General features: G+C 54.4%; 1 protein-coding gene across 1 annotated transcript in view; it reads right to left on the minus strand.

The window, feature by feature from the left end:
* Positions 1-16,666: 16,666 nt before the first annotated feature.
* The window catches only part of CREB3L1 (cAMP responsive element binding protein 3 like 1), a 43,899-nt gene continuing 40,182 nt past the window's right edge, over positions 16,667-20,383 (minus strand). Inside the window, exons 11-13 of the mRNA XM_085305451.1 lie at positions 20,012-20,132; positions 19,298-19,544; positions 16,667-18,903 (exon numbers count right to left, since the gene is read on the minus strand). Of these exons, the coding sequence (XP_085161577.1) occupies positions 18,867-18,903; positions 19,298-19,544; positions 20,012-20,132 (405 nt within the window). The 3' untranslated portion in view covers positions 16,667-18,866. The remainder of the gene's footprint in view (positions 18,904-19,297; positions 19,545-20,011; positions 20,133-20,383) is intronic.

The following is a 20,383-nucleotide window of genomic DNA, read 5'->3' on the forward strand; positions in this document are numbered from 1 at the left end:
CGGGGGCGCTGGGCGTCTCGGCCGAGGCGAGCGCCGCGGCCCGCCCGGGCTGGCGTGAGGGGAAGCGGGGAAGGAAAGGGCCGAGCTGGGCGTCGCGCCGGCCCYCGTGTCCGAGCAAGGCCCCGTGCGGGCCCGGGCGCCTGGCGGAGCGGGGGCTCGTCCCGTCCCACCCCGCCTGCCCGCTCAGGAAGTCAAGCGTCAGCCGTGCTCCTGCCCCCGCAGCAGGGAAAGAGCTCGAAAACAAAAGCAGAGCCTCCCTTGTCCTCCTATTGTTCGTCACACTTGCGTCGTCTCCGCTCCGGTCAGCCCCAGCGCGCTGCGGTGAGCAGCGTGGAGGCGCAGACCGGCCCCGGCACCCCGCGCGCTGCTGCAGCGAGGGGCAGGAGGGTCCTTGCCGCCCATGGGGTGCTCTAGGGGCTGGTTCGCTGTGGCTCCCCGGTCGGCGCCCCGGCTGCACGCCGATGCCGGAAAGCCCCAGGGAGCCGGCAGGGGCTCTCCAGATTTCYTCCGTCTTGCGCTTCCCGTCAGCGCCTCCTGCCCCTCTCGGCATGGGCTGACCCGAGCTCCGGTCCCTCCGGGGGCTCCCACTTTCTGCCAGCAAGGGAAACAGCCGCAGCGGCCCTGCAGCACGCGCGAGGACCACGGCGACGAAGGACGGGCCACGCGGCGAGGCCCTGCCGCGGCCTCCCCCGGCACCGCGGCTCTCCTCGCGTGACCTCGGCCAAGCGGCCGAGAAACGGGGCTCCAGCAGGCACCCTCCACAATCTTCATCCTTATAACAGCTCCAGTTTGGCCTCTAAGCCCCTCAGCCTGCCCCAAGCTGCCCCAGCCTACCCAGCCAGCGCCCCCCAGACAGGACCTGATTCTCCACAGTTCTTAAATGCTCTCGCAACACAAACRAAGAATCCCTCCAGCCTGCTATTTTTCAGTTTCCTCCTGCTCCTCTCTCCCCTTCTCATGGTTTCTGGCTGTCGGTCCGTTCCCCCGACAGCCCCACAAGCGCACCTGCGTTTCACGCTGCCCTGGCACAAGCAGCCGTCGGGCAGTGGCGAAATGCTCGGAGGCACAGCTGCTGCCACGATGGAAACCGAGGCTCTCCGCTGGCGCGGGAGCTTTGGGTTTTACTCCTGCTCCTGTTCTCACCACGCTCCACACCATGCTTSTCCTCCTGGTTTTCTAACCTCCTCGCAGGGAGGAAACTCTCCATGATCCCCCGTGACARGAGGGATGGGCAGCCCTTTTTTGCATGGAAAATGAGTTTGCTATGGCAGTTGCTTTCCTCCCTCTCCCTGAAAGGCGCAAAGCCGTGCTGAAGGCTGCAGTTGAAAAGGTTGCAAGGGGCAGACTTCCCGCTGCGAGTCCAGCAGGCTCCAAGTCCGATATGCTCTGCATGTGTTAACCCATAACCTCTTTCTAGGCAGGACCAGTTTGCCAGCYTGAGGCACAAATCTTTCTCAGAACAGCCTGACGGGTGAGGAAGAGGGGGCGGTCCTTCAAACTATCCCCAGCTCTGTGAGAAACTGGACAGCCCCTGCAGTCCCCCGCTGTGGGTGTGCCCATGAAATCAGCATCAGGACACCCGTGAAATCAGCATCAGGAGTGACCACATGGCCCTCTGACATCTCCACTTGGGTGGCTGTGCTGTGCAAGCCCAGCCCAGGCAGCAGGAGAAGAGGAGGGGACTGCAGGCAAGGAACAGGGAAAACACGGGATATCTTACAGAAACTTCTTCCCCACCCCCTGAAGCATGGACTGTCAGCACCAGCAGCAGAGCCACAACCCCCAAGAGCAAGAGGAAGGTAGCAGACCCCCAGCTCAGCAGGTACCTTGTTTCTACAGCCCCTGGAGGGCTCTGGGGAACGTCCCATGACCGTTGCCGCCACATCTGCCGCAGCACAAGCCGATGCTCCTCAGCCTGCCCGGGGTTCACTCTCCCTCTTCCTTCCCTGGCAGCTGGGTTCCGGAGTCATCCCAAGGGCAGGTCCTTGGCAGCGCTCCGCTAGCACCGGCTAATAGGGCCGGGAGCTTTGTTTGCACCCTCCACCTGGTTCCTCTTTCTGCACTTCCTGGAAGTGTGAGCGCGGCTGTCATTGCAGCCTGCCGCACAACCCTCTCACCCCGGCAGCCCACATCACAAACCTCTCTGCAAGGCCCCAGCGCCCAGGCACCTTTCCAGAGAAGCTTCTCTCCCAGCTGCGGCAAGCAGGAACAAGCCCTGGTGCACCAGGCTGTGAAATGAGGAACTGCACCTCCCCCAGGATGGCTCTTCAAAAACCCCGCCAGGCAGCCCCCTCCTCTGCAGCCCACCAGGCTTCAGTTGCAGACAGCAGCAAGCAGCATGTGCTCTGGCGACTGATCGGCTCCCGGGCTCRAGAATGATCTCTCTCCCCGGCCTTGGGAAGCTGCCCAATAGCTTGCACTACTGCTGAAGGGGCTCAGCCATGCAAAGGGGTGAAGCACCAGCGAGGCTATGCTCTTGCACCTCCCTGTACCATGCGCACCCCTATCCCCCATGCACACACACTGCTCCTGCAGGCAGGCAGAGCCTGGAGGCGCTTAAAGGCACAGCTCACAGGAAGCACCCTGGCTGTGCGCGTCCCAGCTGTACAGTCGGTCTCCTAAAACAGTCTCCATCCTTGCTCAGAGAGCATCTGCTCACCTAAAGCCAGGCTCTGGCAATGGTTCAGAAGGCAGCTAGGTAAACCAAATATAGGCACTGCGGCAAGTCCAAGCATCTAGGAAATTATGGCTCAGCTTCCAAGGAGTGAAGAGATTACCTGAAATTCTTTATGCATCACCTGGTCTGCAGGGGAGAGTATGAGCCTGGGAGGCATAGCATATCCCAGGCCCTGCAAACTCAGCTCTTTATAACAAGGCTCTCTGCTCTCAGCAGCTCTGACTGTAGGAGAGCTTTAGATCAGTGATGGGGGTCTATGGACTGCCCCTGTGGGGTTCAAGAAGGGCAACCAAGAAAAGCCGATTCCTATAAGCTGTACTGCAGTCCACATGGGTGATTTTCTAAAGAGGTACACATTCTTGCTTTAGAATCCCACCATTAAAGGAAAAATAACACAGAATCACAGAATGGGTAAGGTTGGAAGGGACCTCTGGAGATCATCTAGTCCAACTCCCCTGCTCAGCAGGGTCACCTAGAGCATGTTAGACAGGGTTGCATCCAGGCGGGCCTTGAAGATCTCCAGAGAAGGAGACTCCACAACCTCTCTGGGCAACCTGTTCCAGTGCTCTGTCACTCTCACAGTGAAGAAATTCCTCCTCATATTCAGGCAGAACTTCCTGTGTTTCAGTTTATGCCGAAACCTCAATCTTGCTAGGCCAGCTCTGAAACAGAACACAACCCACTTTACTAATTGACATGTACAGGGTGAAAGAGCCAGGTCCTGAATGCCTAGCTCCCGCTCAGAATTTGAACAGGAGAGGTATTGTTATTACTGAAAGGGTTTGTCATCTCTACCGCTTTGCAAATGATGATAGGTTGGTTGCTTTTGCATTCTGCTTCCAGATATTTCCCTTTCATGTTTCAAACTCTACCCTGTGGTGTTAACATCCTATCCTCTAACTGGAAGGACCAGTACTGCACTTGAAAAGCAGTTTATTAGTGGCTCTAGGACAGAAGTAATACATTACTTAATGCAAATGTGGCCCACAGGTCATGGCCATCAGTACCCAGAGGGAGACACTTCAGCTTCACAGGAAAGAATCCCCTGCATCCACATGGATTCATTACACATATTAATAGGTTGACTCCACATCTCCTTGGGAAGGAGGTAACATCAGCCCCAGTTTGCAGATTTTTGAGGTGTAGGATGATCTAATCCCAGAGTGGCAAACTCAGAAATACAAGGCAGGAACTCTGCCTTCCAGGCCACTGCTGAGGACCCAGAGGCCATCCAGTTCACTCCTCACCATTCCCCTCTGCCTGCATGCCCAGTCATGGTGAGCACAAACCAGGCTTCCTGAGGAGTCTTGTGCCATTTTCCAGTCTGTGTGTATGCAGGTCTCTCAGTTCCTGGGGAGGCCCAGTGAATCTGCAACACAAATGCTGGGCAGCAAGGTCTCTGGACCTTCAAATATCCTGTCTGTTGTGTCAGCATGTACTTCCACAGTCCTATCCCTTGGGCTTAGAACACTGGGACATCCTGAAGAAAGTCTGATTCTGGTTGTTCCTGGTCAGAAAACCGGAAGACAGACCCTGCCAGCACAGACTTCCCTGCCCAGAGCCTCAGGCAATACCAAGGAGGGACAGAGGGATGTTCTGCAGGAGGGTTTTATATTCCCTGTGGCCCATCTCTCTGTGCTAGTGTGTGCAGTTCCCTAGTAAAGGAAAGGGTTAAGCTGCTAGCTTGGCCCAGACTTGAGAGAATACCCACCAGTTAACATCCCATTGTTAACTGGGATCAGATAAGGGAGAGGCCATGGAAATCTAAGTTCAGGGATCCCAACTCTCTTTACAGAGGACTTCTGAGCCTGAGGGTGCAGTTTTGTATTACCTTTAATCCAATCTGCCTGCTGGCTGTGGTCTTGGGAGGGAGTCAGCTGGGCACCCCTTTCGCCCCTAATGCCACTGCCAGGCTACTGGGTGTATGGGAAACCAAGGAAAACTAACCGAAAGCATCAGTCCTCTGCTGCATAAGTGAGCTGACTTGGCCACCCTGGTGGATAAATCCTGTGCAAAGAAAGGAGTGGAAAAGTGCCAGCGGGAGAAAGGACAGGAGCATCCCTTCTGGTAGCAGCACTGTCTCTAATCGGCTTAAACCAGGGAGCATGTTGGGAGAAAGGGGCTCAGGGCTGTGTTACTCCGCTCTGCCGTGGCATCGCTGTGTGCCTGTCCCTGTATAGCCAGGCTGCACCCACAGTCTCCCAGTCTCTCCACAACTACCTCCCAGAGTATTTCCCATATCCCCTACATAAAGCCCCCCGAGCCCTTGGCCCATGCTGCGTGCTGGGATTGCTCTGTCCATGGGTGAGGATCCAAGCTAGGGCCAGACGGGCGAGTGTGGCACAAGGGAAGCGTGGGGACACACACGGGTCTCCCCCTGCCCCTGTTCACCAGGTCCTCCTGGCAGTGTGAGCGTCCTTCAGGCAGTGCCAGGGAGGATGCCAGCCGCCTCCTTCCCCCCCGCTGCACGGAGGGATGCTGAGAGACGTCTCTGACAAAGCGACACAGGCTTGGCTTGATGGGGGTGAATGGGAATTTGATTATACTGCTCTGCACAGCCTGATTAACGTGATTAGAAGGCTAGCAGGCAGGATTCAGAGGAAGGGCCGAGCTCTCGGAAGGGAGGGAGCTCTCAGTGCCTCTCTGCATAAGGCACCTTCTCTGCGCAGCCCTTCTCTCCCTGCAGCTGGAGGCTCTTGGTTCCTCGCAGCGCAGGCTTTCGCTCCAGCCCTGCATTGCCCGGCCGGGGTAGAGGGGGCGCCCACCCTCTGGGCCAAGGCCACACAGATATCTCCCTTTCCTGTGTCCCAGTGGAGGGGCTGTGTCTTACGGCGGAGCCCACCCTGTCCATATGTGAGACGGCAGGAGGAAAAGCAGTGCTGGAATAAACCCCTGCTTCAGTGCAAAGTCTCCGAGCCCCAAATCCTTTGCTGTTGCAGAGGCTTAGATTCAGCTCCGCATCCCCATAGGACAGGCTTGTGTCCTGGTGTCCTCTGGAAGGCCCTAGTAACAGAAGCAGCTCCTTTGATCTAAGTCACTGCAGACGTACCAGGGGCAACAAATTGTTTGTCACCGGCYCTGCCTAGGGCCTGGCTACCTGCACTCTCAGAGTCCAGCAGGCGAGCGCAGGAAATGGTCTGTAGCTTCGGAGGAGAGTGGGTTCAGCCCCTGGCATCTGCTGCTGGGAGGCTTTTGAATTCCCCATGTGTTTGGGGTTGTCCTGGGGGTAGCGAAGCAGCTAATGAGGTGAGATGGAGCCAGTGAGCAGCACTGAGAGGGAGAGACCCAGCCAGAGCCCAGCCAGATCTGAAGGCAGGAAGAAGAGAAGACAGTGGAGAGCTGCAAATGCAGTCAGCTCGCCTGGGTGGCACAGTTCCCACCTTCCTCTCCCCAGCAGGCCCTGCCAGCTCTTCCCGTCTACCCTGCATGCATCTGTGCTGAGGGGCCTGTGATCCAGCTCTGTCCTCYCTTGCTATTTACATTACAAAGCAGCCCCTCTTGCCCTAGCTCTCTGGGTTATATTTAGCTTCCTGGCACAGAACAGCTTGTGAGATGCATTAGCTGTGTCCTACCTGCCACCCGTGTGCCTGTGTTGAGGAGCTGAGATGCCCCCGGTCTCGTTGGTCGGCCTGCAAGTTTCCAAGGCCCTGTTCTCTGCATACCACAAGCTGGAGTGGGCAAGGGGAYGCAGTGCTTTGCTCTGCAGGGAGCTAAGCCCTGGCTGGGGGGCACAGAGGGATGCAGGAATCCCTCTTTCAACTGCCACAAGATACCTGTGACGAGCCCTGCTTTGCTTGTGCATGGGCAGTGCCAGGCCCTGGCACTCTAGAAGGCCTCAGGAGGTAGCTCTGAGAAGGCAGGAGCGATGACTGAGAGCAAAAGAGGAATGGCCTGACTTCCCAGCAAGTTCCTCACCCGTACACATAGCCTGCAGGGAGCCTGTGCGGTTTCTGTGTGCTTGCGGTTTCCCTCCTGGGTAAACATCCCTACGGGCTGGGTGGCTGGTGGTGGAAGAAGGCCATTGCTGCAATGTCACTCTGAAAGCAACTGAGAAAATGCCAAAGACAACCCCAAACTGTTGAGCTCTACAAATGGCAAGCCCAGACAGAAGCTGCAGGCCGGTCAGAAGCTGCGAAGGCCGGTCAGAGATTTTTGCCATTGCTATGTGCCCCATGATTCCCCAGCACCAGCTCCTGGTACTGCCATTTTTAGGGAATGTCCTAGAACAAAGCCTGTAAAGCCAGTAAAGCCAACAAATGACCCTCATTTCCCCTGATTGTGCTGCACCCTCTGGAAGCTAGAGATGCTGTTGTCCCACCACAAAACCATAATGAAGACACTGAAACATAGCAGCAAGTAGGCCTAACACCGGAGTCCTTGCACTTCTGCCTAGATGGTGTCTGTGGAGCACTGTGACTCTCCAGTAAGTGAGCATAAAGGCCTGGCAGTTGCTCAGCTTCTATTGCAGTGACGGAGAGCACAGGGTCCTTCTGGCACTGCAGAAACACTTCCCTACTGGGAAAATTGTCCCCGAATCTGCAGACCTGGTGCACAAGCCAGCATCATTAACAAGCTTGGCACGAAACTGCTACTCAAAGCCCTAAATATAACCTGAGCGCTGAGCTCTGTTCCACCCGCCCAAGGCGCCTCCACACACCACAGCAGCTATTTATGGAAGGAATTTTATTTCCATAGGCTTAATATCATTTCTGTTCATTTCAAAACCTTTATATAGCAGCTAATGCTGCCTGCCCCTTGTGATGAGTAATGAGTCTCAGCAGGAACAGGCAGATTGGCAGTACGAGAACTAGGGCCTCCAACCTTCGCTCAACATTGAGGACACCTGTGATGGCCATAACCCATGGAAGAGGTCCTCCTGCTCCTTACAGGAGTTCAGGAAGTGCCTCCAGAACTGGGTATCTGGCAGCACCCACAGAAGATTTCTGCTGGGCCCCCTCAGGGCTTCTCCCACTACAGGACTAGCCACACTGCTGAAGAGGCTGAGGGGAGGAGTGCCCAACACAAGGTTAGCCTGGCTCTGGGCGAGCGGCTCCCTCATCACCTGCCCTTTGCATGGGAACCCTTGCCTGTTCCATGCCATCCCCAGGGAGCAGCCAGACCTGACCGTGTGTAAGCATCACAGGATGGCATGAGCAGGTTTCCACCCTGAGACACTTCCTCTCCCATGCTTCCCCTTCGCTTTGTTCAGCTGCCTGAAAAGGATGGCAGAGGAAGCAGCTCATCCTGAATACCACCTCTTCCTCTCACCACAGGGGCTGCAGGTAATTGTGGCAGCTTCTTTAACCCTGACTGCCCACTGCAAAGGCAGTGTTGGACAGAGTGGCTCAGAGCAAAGCCTCTTGCAAAGAAACCTACTGCAAGGGGACAGAAGGACAGAACTGTTTCGTGAAAGGGCAGCACAAAGTGAAGCGTATTAGCAGAGATGCATGTGTGGATGCTCCGGGGTAGGAATAGCAGGATGTAAACAATCCCCAGCAATATTAGAGAATTCTGGACCACATTCGGGCTGATCAAATTAGGTTGCAATCTTTCCTTCATCCCCAGGGAGTCCGGATAATTGCGGCTGGCTAATCTGTTCATGAGACCATGCACACCTGGAGGAAGACAGCTAAGTCCCGCTCAGCCCCCTCCACCTTGCACGATAATCCCTCATCCTTCCTGGCATCAGGACAGAAACCCTCGCAAGCCTGATTGGCATCTTAGAGACAGCCCCAGGAACCAAATTAGGGTCATGAGCTGAGTGTATCACCCCACCTCACAGCCTCAAGGACACAGGGCTGTGTGGTGAAGGGCTCTGCCACTCCTGGCTCCTGCTCGCCACCCACTGCAGGAGTAACAACCGCTTGAGATGAGTCAGCTCTGGGGCCCCTCTTGCTCTGCGGGCACTAATGCAGCTTCCCATTAGTTTCCATTACTGCAGCATTAGAGAGCAATTTGCTCACAGTTTGCATCGCAGCCCTTGCAAGGGAGGAGAAAGGCTGCTATACTCATGGGAGCAGAGCCAGTGGATGACCAAGTGTGTTTGGTAGCTCACAAGGGAAATCTGCTTCCTAGCAGAGCTCTGCGCACCTGAGTCSCAGAACCCCAAGCCAGCAACTGGARTGTTGGTCCAGCCTCTGCGGCACATGCCTCCATGGCAGCAGGCACCATGCCGAGATCTTTGGTGCAGCTTTCCTGCCTGCTCATAAACTATCTGGCACTTCCCGAGCACTGAATGACCCACTGTCACACTGAGCCYGGGAGGATGGAAAGAAGTCCCTGAGCCAAGCCAGCTCAGAAGAAAGGTAAGGAGGCAGCTCTCATCTTCTCCTCCAGACAGTCACCCAAGCGGTCACAAGCAGCCCAGGGGTGATATTGTACATGCTCATTTTTGCTCTGGGCAGATGCAGGATCAAAAGATCTCTCTCCACTTACACCAAGAAGACCTGAGAGCCATTCTGCAAAATCTAGTGCTTAAATAGTGTAAGAAAGGGGGAAATGAGACACAAGACCTTATTTCCTGCAGGAGAAAAAGTAGTGCTGCACTCCTGGAGGAGCTAACCCAAGCAGGATTTTGGGCAGGATGGCCGGAGTTGGGAATAGGAGGTCATCTGAGCCTAAGCAGGCAAGGGCTCCCATAAGCTCCCTGGAAGCTATGAAAATCACTCTTCTCCTCCACTGATTTTGCTTGACTACTGCAAGGGTAGGTGAGTTGAAAGCAGAGCAATYGTGGCAGAAGAGTTACATCAAGAGTCAGGACAGATACTCCTCTTGCTGCAATGTGTCCCCAAAGGCTTTCCAGCCTGATCCCCAACCTCAGGCCCTTCATCTTTGCATCACTGCTCAGCCTCCCCAGATGGGATCAAGACTTCTGGACCTGGGAGTCAAGCAAGGTGCCTTGGGGTGGAGGAGAACTGACTTTATCGGAAGTTCCTTTTATCCATTGAACTAACCCACAAGAAGACAGCACTGCAGAAAAAGAGGGAATTGTCCAGCCCAGAGAATCTTGCCAGAGATCGTGGGAAGCTATTGGGCGCAGATTACAGGGAGAAGGACTTGGGAGAGACCACAGCCCTGGAATAGGAAAAGGGAGTTGGGTAGAAGGAAAAATAAGGGGCCTGTGAAGGTGGCAAGGGGGAAACTGCCACTGAGACAGGACTGTTTCATGGGTGGGGAAGGCAGGGACTAACCAGTTCCCTTGTCCCGGTGATCAGATGGCTGCGATGGGGAAAGGATGCTGGGGATAAGGAGCAAATTGGTTTTAGCACTAGATTTTAGAGGAAAAGGAACAAATCTCAGCATGTGCAGGGAGATACCAGTCCTCACTGACCTCTGCCTGGCAGGTTGTCACCCTTATGGACCATGATAGGCACACAGTGATTTGCACCATACCACCAAAGGGCTTTTTTTTCCCCTCAGAAACGACCATGACACAGYAATGCAGAACGTTTCTTGTGGGAAAGACTCCAGTGGCCACTGGGAAGAGCTTCCTCTGCTCCCTGGCCCTCTGGGAGGGAGAGTCCCAAGGCCAGGGCTGCACCACTCCTCCACCCATCCCCAGGGCACTCAGGGACCAGGGGGCTCTTACCTGTAAGAGACCTGCTTTCTGATGGGCAAGTGCAGGAACTGCTCCTCCACCTCCGTCACAGCCTGGGCCCCTCTCATCTCCTCCCAGGCAGGGTCCGTGCTGCGGAGGCCTGAACACTGCGCTCGCCCTTCACTCTCTGCATCTGCTGTTCCCACGAGGCTTGCCGTAGCCCCCGTGGCCACCTCGCTTTCGCCCCTGGCTGGGGTGAAGTCTCTCCAGCTCCTGGGACCTTCAGCCATGCTCAGATGAGATGTGTCTCCAGGCAGGGAATCCTGCTCTGCTGCCACAAACTGTTCAGCAGCTCAATCCAGCCCAGCACGGTTGCACAACACTCCTTTGCTTTGCCTCCCCAGGGCCTCTGGATGATCCTGGTGAGGTTTAATTTCCTGAGGATGCAGAATCACAGAGAAAACCGGTGGAGCAACAGTCCAACTTTCGCAGTGATGTTTATTGGCCTCTTGATAGCAGTTTGCACAGCTCAGGCTCTGCAGCTCAGCCTCTGTCTGTCTCCTCTGCCCTGTCACAGCGAGACGGGAAGTACCTGGAGGGGAGGAATAACTCACAGAAACCCAGAAATGTCGGTGCTGCTCCTCAGAGGTGCCGTCACTGCAAGGGCAGGAGGGGCATGAGGAGGGAGCACAAAACACAATCCTGATTGGAAAAGGGGTTTTAGGAAAGAGCGAGTCCAGAGAGGGCAATGCTCCCTGCAGGCGAAGAAGAGCCCAGGATGACTTCGGTGGGGGCCAAGGGCTGAGCCCCCCACCCAGGGCCAGGCACGTTGCTCAGCGTCTCCTTTAGCAGCAGCCAAACTCAAGAGGCAGGGAGAGGAAGGCAGCGAGGAAGGTGCCTGTGCACCGATCCTGCAGCAGCCCTCAAAAGACAAAGCAGAATGAGAGCGTGAGTGTGTGCATGTGTGTGCGTGGAGAGGGGGGAGTGCTACACCGGAGCGTGTCACCTTAGAGACACTCGGAAACTGGCACTTAACCCTTTCGAGACCAGAGAGAYGGAGGAGGTTGACAACATCAGCTGCCCCTCACTGCTTGCAGGTAGGCTGGCGTGTGCTGGTCTCCGAGGGATGCTCCGCAAGGTGGGTCTCAGCCGTTCATGTTAACCATAAACGCACATTCAGGTAAARTCAGAGCTCCTGAAAAGCTGCACAGCATCAGCCCAAGCAGAACAAACTACTTGCTGCTCTGACCTCCTGTCYGAAATGGATGAGAGCTGCCCAGGGCCAGTGTCCTCTGGCTGTGGGCAGTGGCACCTTGCCACTTAGGAAGACAAATTATCTCTGCTTTTTGTTAATTTAAGGCATTTCTTCTCTGGTCCTTGTGTCCAGCTATAGAAAGGCCCTTTTGATCTCTGTCCACAGCCATCAGGAGAGCTGTACTGTCTGCCTGTCCTTTGCTGGRACTGGACTTTGTGACCCCAGGCCCACCTCTGGCCTGCCCTAGCTTTTCCCATGTCAGTGCTGCAGGGTGCCAGCTGAGCTGAGGTATCCCTGCAAAACTCCCGTATGTTTATGACTTCTTATTTTGGATTTGTTCTGCCCCAGATTTATACACTGAGGCTGCATCTGCTGGGCACTGGGATATTTATGCCTCAAGCCTGTTACAGCCACCCCCTGCATCAGCTGCCCATGGCAAAGTCCTATAATCATGTATTACCGTGGGACTATATTACTGTCACGTCCAATGCCAGCAATGCTGCCTATCTTCCCATGGCAGAACAGGAGCTGGAGAGTGTCTTCAGCCTCCTCTTACTATTTACTCACCATAGGTGTCCTCACTTTCCCTCTCACCAAGCTCCCTGACCCATCCATGCTCCGGGCAGCTGTGGAAGGGAGATGCTCCCACYCAGCTCCTGGCCCAAATGCAGAAAAAAAGCAGGAGCTGAGAAAGGGCCCTGCTTTTCCCCAGGAACCACGACGGGTGCTTCCAGCTCAAGACACCAAAGCTTTGTCCTCTCCTAAGCGTCACGATGACATTACCCCTCTGTCCTGCCCCTCGCGGGTCCCTGCAGAGCTGGCACTGCCAGCCCCCGAGCCCCCCGGCTGCTCCCCCGCGCAGTCGTGACTTGCTGGGGAGCCACGCTCCCCTCCCGCAGCGTGACTCAGCCCCGGCAGCCCCCACAGAGGTTTTGTTCCCCTTCCCCGGCTTGCCTCCCCCCGAGGAGCCCGCACCGGGCAGAGTTTGCTCGGGGGAAGCCGCTGCTCCCTTGCCGCCAGGCTCAGCGCCGTTGCTTGCTGGGGCCGCGCTCTGCCCGCGAGCTTGACGGCGAGCCCCCTGCTCCTCCGGCGCTGTGGCTGTGCTTTGCTGCCTCGTGTTGCTCACAGGCAACTTGGAGATCAAGAGCAGGAGAAGACTGAGGGAAAAGAAAAACAGCAGGTACCTTGCTGGTGTTACGGGAGCCCGGGCAGAGCGGGGCAGAGGGGTGCCGGGAGAGCAAAGCCCCGGATCTGAGCCCTGCTCCCAGGAGGGCACTGGCCAGATCGCGGGGCCGGGGCAGTTAGGAGCCAGGAAAGGGAGCGAAAGCCCCCCAGCGTGCTGAGAGGCAGGTGTTTTTCCAGCCCTAAGCTGTTTTAAAGGCAGCAGTGAGGTGCCCAGGGAGGATGCATGGCGATGGGTGAGTTACGAATGGGCCTGAAGAGCACCGCTAGGCAGGTTGCAGAGTCTCCAGGGGGAYGGGGACAGAGGCCTGGGAATGCACAGGGACTTGCTCTCCCACTGGCTCCTCGGGGTGCCAGCGAGGGGGGCAGGAGCGGGCTGCCACGCTCGGTGCTGGCTGGGGAGCAGGGCAGGAGCGGCTCGCGAGGGGCCCTGCTCCTCCAGCCTCTCCCAGGAGGGACTCCGCAAGCCAGGGTGCAAGCCCACAGCCCTGGCCTCGTGCTGCCACAGCGCTGGGAAGAGGCTCTCTGAGTTTCACACCTGCAGCAAGTTTGTTAGTGCTCTGCCTGTGCTGTGACATTTCCACCGATGCCTGACTGTGATGCTGGGAGTGAATCGTACCCGTGACTGGTAGGTCCCTTTGGGTGCTGCTTGTGGGGGACAGATGAATTAGCACCAGCTACGGGAAGGAGAGAAAAGTGACCCAGGATGCTTTTCTCTTGATGATGGTTGCGCTGACGCCAGGCTTATGGCTGCACTGAGGCCATAGGAAAGCAGCTTTGAGGAGGGAAGTGGAGGTCCATGTGGCAGGACACCTCCCGGGGGAGCAGGTGCAGCAATGCCCTGGTGTCTCAGCACTTCTTGTCAAGGAGGCGAGAGGAACAAGACACTAGGGATGTTCTGCGCTCCCGTAGGTGCTGTTCATGTGCTGGAGAAAACCTCTTCCAAGGGGAAGAGGTGAACAGAAGATTTTGCCTCTTCTAGTCATGTGCCAAACTCTGCAGCTGTCATACAGGCAACGTGTTCAGATTTCGCTTGCCTGTGTCTGGCCTGTTACACATCAGAGAGAAAAGGAGCCATAATGGGATATAATAGCCCGTAAGAGGGGGCGGTAAAGGATTGCTCAGGCTTCTGCATCTCTTTCTGTCCTGCTGGCTCTGCAGGAGATTCCGTGTTGCTTGTTACTCTTACCTCGGCCTTCAGTTAGAGGCTGTTATTAAAGCTCCCTGATTTCTTGCCTTCTAGAAGAGGTGGCAGATGCTAGCAGGGGACAGGATGTCCAAAGGTCTTTCCTGTCCTCCCGGTGGCCAGGATACCCTAGGTTACTCACTCACCTGGAGCCCAGGTRGGTAAGGGCTTTTCCAGCTCCCTGAGCACGGATTTCCTTCTGTTTGGACACGTGGGACTGCACAAGGACAGCTGAGGGTTGCAGTACAGACCCCTTTCTCCCTTMAGCTTTTCAGGTCACAGACAGGGCACTGGGTTTCTAGTAAGTGGTATTTCTCCGTGAGTAAAGCTCTGTGAGTGTGCAGTTCTCCTCCTCCAGGCATGGGAAGAAAGACCTCCACCTTGCTCACCTGTAAGGCCTGTATCAGCACCCAGGTTCGAAATCCAAACCAGACTGTAGACTTGGTTGGTGTCTGACCGGGAGTGCCGTCATCATTAACAAGCCCTCAAAAGCACAGGTGAGCCTGGGGCTTGTTAAGAGCTGTGATCACCGCCTGACTACATGCACTGTCATGACTGTTCACAGCTCTGCACTCTGGTCTCCCCAAAAGATGTCCAAAAGCACGGGCTCATTGCCAAGAAGCAGGGCCAAACTTTGCCTATCTGATGATGGGCTTGTGTGGATTTGTGCGTAGTACTATCAGGCACAACCCCAAATGGTAACACCTAGAGGGAACGTGCTGGACTTAGAGAGCAGAGATGCTCTGCAGAGAACTCTAATAACAYGTGTCCTTTTATGAGGAATCGATGTACCAGTTACGCTGTTCCCACAGACCACCAGTGGCCTGTTCTGCAGCACTGAGCTGCAAAGTCAATTCTTTTTTTTGAGTTGGCCTGGTAACAGAGAACAGGTTGGAATAATTTGTCTCYGGAAAATGAAGACCGTGTTCTGTTAGTGTTCTTTGTTCGAGACTTGTATGTATTGACAGCGCACAGGCTTGTTAAGAAATATGAACCTAAATAGGGGGAAAAAAACCCAGCTTGGAGTGGCCGAGTTTATGTTTGTGGGCATTTGGAGCAGACCAAGTGTAACTGAGTGAGGCTGAAGGTGACTCACAAAGAAGGTGCYCTCTTGCTTTGCTGATTCTCTTGTTCTGCTCTAATTAGTTGCTRTAGCCAAATTGGTAGGTGTGATTGGCTGGCTGCATTTTTGGAGACGTGGCAGGGATCAAAGATCCTAATGTGACTATTTTGAGCAGCTCAGAGAATTATCCAGTAGGCTGCAGAATGGAGAGGATTTGTCAAGATGAAAGGAAATTTTCTCCTGATGGGTGGGGGTTCTGGTTTCTAGAGCCGCATCAATGTTAAAGGGGCAGAAGCCTGAGAACACGTCCTTCTGAGAGCTCTCCCCTTGCACGGATTTCCCTTGATGTTTCAGAGTGCGTGCCAAGAAAAAAGGCCAGAATCTCCTGAAGGTAATGTCTGAAGAGTTCATTGACATTTCTTAAAGGGAATGAAGGCAGGGGCCCTTCCATCGGACAAAATCTGGCAAGTGCGGGGGGAAACTGTGGCACACAGTGAGCAAAGGTGGCTCAGCATTGCACTAACACAAGGCTGCTTTTGGACAAGGTGCCACAGGAAAAATGTCAGTACCTCTACTTAAAACTAGTTCAGTCCTGGAGAAAATGTGCCTCTCAAAAAGGATCCAAGTGGGAAATAGAGCTGCTGCAGTATGGTCRCTGAGCAAATTCCCTCCGTCAACTCTGTTCTCTCCTCCTGGCCTTGCCTGCCTTCTACGRCACCATCACCCATCCCCTGTGCAGCATCTGCCCTTAGGTGTCCCATGAAAGCAGCTCTGGCCCAGGACACAAACTGCAGGGAAAGACAGGCATTTCCTTGTGTCTACGGGTGTGAGTAGGGGAAGGGAGTTCTGCAGGAGCTCTGTAAAACCTGTGTCAGATTAACCAACCATGGACCCTGCATCAAACCCCAGCTTGGCAGTATGGACCCAGCTAAGAAGAGAGAGCTCCTCTCTCTCCCAAGCTCTGCTCTGCAGCCAGCCCTGTCATAAACAGGTGATGTCAGATTAGTGCTTCACTCATCCCTACGGAGAAATCATAATCCCCAGAAAAAGATCGTTGCAAGCACTGAACCTCATATCCCCCCTCCTGTGGCAATGAAACCCCTCTGCTGAGGTGGCATGAGCAGAGTTTACCAGCTTAGGCAGAGGCAGGAGACGGAGCTCCTTTTAGCATCTCCAAGACCCCATTGCCTCTTGATTTGGCTCTCTTCCAGTTGTGGAGTTGCTGACTGTGAGAGGAGCTGCTTCAGTGCCCAAATCCTAACAAACYCACTTGAAAATGAAGATGCCATCTTCCTATTGCCTGTGTTTCACATGAAATCAGGATACAGCATATCACTTTTTGCAGATGTAAATGAACTACCAAACATACAGGTTAAGAGACAATAAAAGCTCAAGTCTTTAGCAAAGAGAGTGCAGTTGTTCTTTTATAGTTAACTAAGGGATTTAAGTATTGCTTCAAAGGGGATGGCACCAGAGTCACAGAACTACTAGCATTGCCTTTGCCACACAGACTCCACTACAGCACAGACTTCCGTCTCATCAGAACAGCTCATTGCACTGTATTGATTTGTCCAGAACTGCAAAAGAAATCACAGTGCACGTTTGCAGTTTGCCTCTAGCCACAAGCACCGTGCATGAGGTCCCAGCACTGGAGCAGTTCTGCACACAGCTAGGGAATGGGACAGGCAGGGAGTACGAGTGAGAAGCTGTGCCTGTGGGCTCACGTAACAACCATGCCTGAACAAAAGAACCCGTCAACCCAGGGCTAATGCTGCATCTTTTTATTTTATTTTTTTTTCTGCTTCTCTAAAGCAAACGCAGAGCAAGTGATAAGAGGAGGGGGAAAGGTGTCTTAAAAAAAATGGAGGAAAGAGGCAGCTGCTGGAGTATAGGGGGAAAGTGAGCTGCTAACAGGAAAAAAGTTCATAGATGCAAAGCCCGCACTAATTCTTAATAAAATACAATACTGAAAATAGGATCTGAGAGTCTCCAAAATACAATATCTTAAGGGATTGGCAATAATACAAAATAAGGTTCACTATGTACAAATGAGTTCTGCTCTTGGTCTCTGTACAACGGTGTGAGTGGGAGGCACGGGGGCAGGCACAGTGGAAATGTTGGGGTGGAGGAGGGTGTGCTTGGGCCCAGCAGTGGTTCTTTGTGCTGGGGTGGAGGAAGAGACCGGGGAGTGCAGTGGTATCTGGCGACCAGCGGATCCGTTGAACCTTAAGAGGCGCAGAGCTGTGCTGAAGGCCTTCCTTTTCCCCACCCTATTGGCCAAGCATGTATGGCTGAGGCTAGCTGCGTCCAAATTTGTCCCAAATGGCTTCAGGGAGCAAAACCATCTTTCAAAGGGGAGAAAAGAGAGAAGGCTCTGAGGCCCCTACCCGCACCTCTTCCAGTCCTTGAGTGATAGCCATCTCATGCTGCCTCTCCAGGGAGCCCTCTTCTCTCCCAGTCTGARGGGAGAGGAGAGGCTGGTGGAGAGGCTGTAGCGATGTGGGGCGATACCTGGCGGAGCACACAGGGACTCCCACATACAAATATGGAGCAGCAGGCACATCCCTGATCTCAGGTGCTTGTGTCCCACATTGTCCTTCCAGCAAAAGGCAGCCAAGGTAATAGGAGCGAGGGGACACTTTAATCTTTCAGCAGGGYTTCTCCCGGGAGGGAGAAGGGACAGAAATGGATGTCTGGGTGCTAAAGCGGGATGGCACCGGCTTGAGATAAGGTTGTTTCAGCACCACATTCATCAAGTGTGGTCTGAAGGGCACCTTTGGTGCCAGCAATTATAAGAAAAAGCCCTAAAACAATCTTTGATGACCCCAGCCAATTCTACTCTCTGTTACCACTTTCTTGACAGAAGCACCTGTCATCAGAGCTGCCTGCATAATGTTCGTAGGGGCTTTCACAACAGTCTGCTGCATGCATGGAGGATGTGAGGGGAATGATGGCTCCCAGTGACAGCCCTCCCAGAGCAGAGGGCTGTCACTGCAGAGCTCTTCTTGGTGGTTCCTAGACAAGCCCTGTCTGACATGATGCAGAACTGGGAATGGAGAGCTGGGAGGGGAAGCAGGTTACAGGAGTGGGTTTCTTCCACCTGCTCTCAGAAGGAAAGCTGCAGAATGGAAAGTAGGAAGGCCACAGACCTGGTTAGCACCGCACTGTAGGGCCCAAGCTGGGGACAGAAAAGGAAATTTTTTTCAGCACCCACCAGAGCAAGGGTGCTGARGAAGGGAAGTTGTGAGGGGAAATTGTTTTCTGTCTCTGAGAGCTCTGGTTGCCCAGACGCTGGCAGTTAATTCTGAGTTTGGGATCTGTCTCCCCCACTCCGTTTGTGTGCAGATCTTTGCAGATAGTTGGTCTGGAAGTTATGTAGGCACATCCATCAAGAGAAAACTAGAGCAATGAAGAACTAGATTTTCTCTCAACGGAGGCAGAAGGATATTAACAGATGGAGGGGAAGGAATGAGCTCAAATTCTCAGTCATCTCTCCAACCCCAGCATCACCCACCCCTGAGTCCCTCAGGCAGGGCAGTAAACCCAGCATTCACTCTCTCTCCTTCAGGTGCATCTGATGTAACCAAGGGGAACATGCCTGGGGACAGCCCCCTTGGTCTGGAGGCTTTGGGGAATGCACTGAATAGTTTGGAGGCTTCCCTCTGACCTCCTTCCATTCCAGGGTGAGCCCACACCCATAGGGTAGTGCTCATTCAAGCAGGAGACAAGGCCAGGAGGATAGGATGTCTCAGGACTTTGCCAGTCTTTTATTGCTGGTTCTGGCAGTCCTGCAACTCCCCTCAGAGAGATCAGTACTAAGGGGGCCAAGGGGAAGGGGAGGAGCTGAACCCAAGGCCAGTTTAGGAGCATCTGAATGCAGCGTCCTCTCCCGCCAAGTCCCCTCGGTTGCTCGGTGAGGAGGGAATCCTGCAATCAGACAGATGAGGCCTTGAGGTCCAGCAGCTGCTACAAAAATTCAGCTGTCTCACTGGAGCTTGTCTCCCTGGGAAAAAGAAAAGACAAGGCATCAATAAATGTTCACTGCACCCTCCTGGGCATATTCCCTGCCATTGTGCCCATTGCTCTGATCAGGATGGAGCCCTTTCCCAGGGCAGTGAATGACCAGCAAACCTGAGACCATCTGAGTCACCTAGTTCCCAGCTCTATGCCAGAGGGACACCGAATGCTTTATGGAAGTCCCATTTGTTTGCTCTGGGAGACAACCTTGCTCTTATGCCTCCTGCCATCAGTGGCCTCCTTCAGCCATTGTTCCTTAAGTAGCTGCCTGCCCCAGGGAGCTCAGCTGTCCTTAGCTTTGAGCAGCGGGGCATGTCTGGTGATCCCTCCCAGCCATCATGATGTGGTTTGGGAATCTGAGGGTGGCCCCACCTGCTTACCTCTCATGGAATTGCTCTTTGAGGTGGGTGACAGTTGGGTCAGTTTGGTTCTGCTCAGGACCCTCCAGCTGGGATTTGCTCAGATATTTGCTTGTCTCATGTGTCCTGGCCAGATGAGGCCTTCGCTCTTCAGACTGCCCTTTTTCGGCCTCCCAACCCTCAGGATGGTCCATGGTTAGGAAGGAACTATAGCTCTCTTCTAAGGAGCCAGCACCCTCATCATAGAATAGGAGGCTCCGCGACTGAACTGGAAACAAGGAGAGTGGGGGTTAACAGCAAGGACAAGGGCTCATGCACAGGGTGTGGGTCATAGTGGTAGTCAGCACATGCTCAGCCAGCTACAGCCTAGTCCATGTGCGACTGTGCAGGAGGCCTGCTCTACTTCCACTCCCCCCAGTTTTGTGAGGCAAACGCTCCCCTGGACACACAGGCTCTCCAGAAGACAATCAGTCTGCCCTGGGACTTTTCCTTTATGGTCTATCTATTAGTATCTGTCAAGTTTTGGGACAGTGACTAGGAGAGAATGAAAACAGGTCCAGACAAGGTGCTGCTATCAGGGCTTGTACCACCAAGAGGCCAGGAACCTCCCCCTGCTAGGGCCCCAGCAGACAGGGCAGGTGCTGAGGGGAGAATGCTACCCCCGAACTCTCTGTGTCGGAAGAAGAGTTGGAAATGCTCTGAGAGGATTAATGGGAAGTGCTACGTTAGACTCACTCTTACTAGTTGTGTAAATGTCTGGTGCTGGTGTTGCTTTCACTGTCTGTGATGCTGAGGAGAACTCAGGGAGACAGGGCATCATGGATCCCAGGATCAGAACGAAACAGAGCGCCAGCACCTAGCAAGGAGGTATCAGAATACAGTCAGTGCAGCCAGCCACAAGGAATGCATCCCGCAGCACACAAACAGGAGGCTGTGAGAGGCCATGTGGTCAGCTGGCAACTGGGTCACCATTGCCGGTGACCAGCACTGGAAAAGAAAGGGCTTGCTCTGCTAATCTCTGCTGAAAATTTAAGAGGGGGAAGTCAGAAGCTTTGTCCTATTGCTTTCTCTGAAGTTTTTCTGGTTCAACAGTGAGAGCTTGCCCAT

Source organism: Rhea americana, unplaced genomic scaffold (genome assembly GCF_003343005.1).
Source record: "Rhea americana isolate MKP2758 unplaced genomic scaffold, rheAme1 scaffold_102, whole genome shotgun sequence".
In the NCBI taxonomy this organism is placed as follows: Eukaryota; Metazoa; Chordata; class Aves; order Rheiformes; family Rheidae; genus Rhea; species Rhea americana.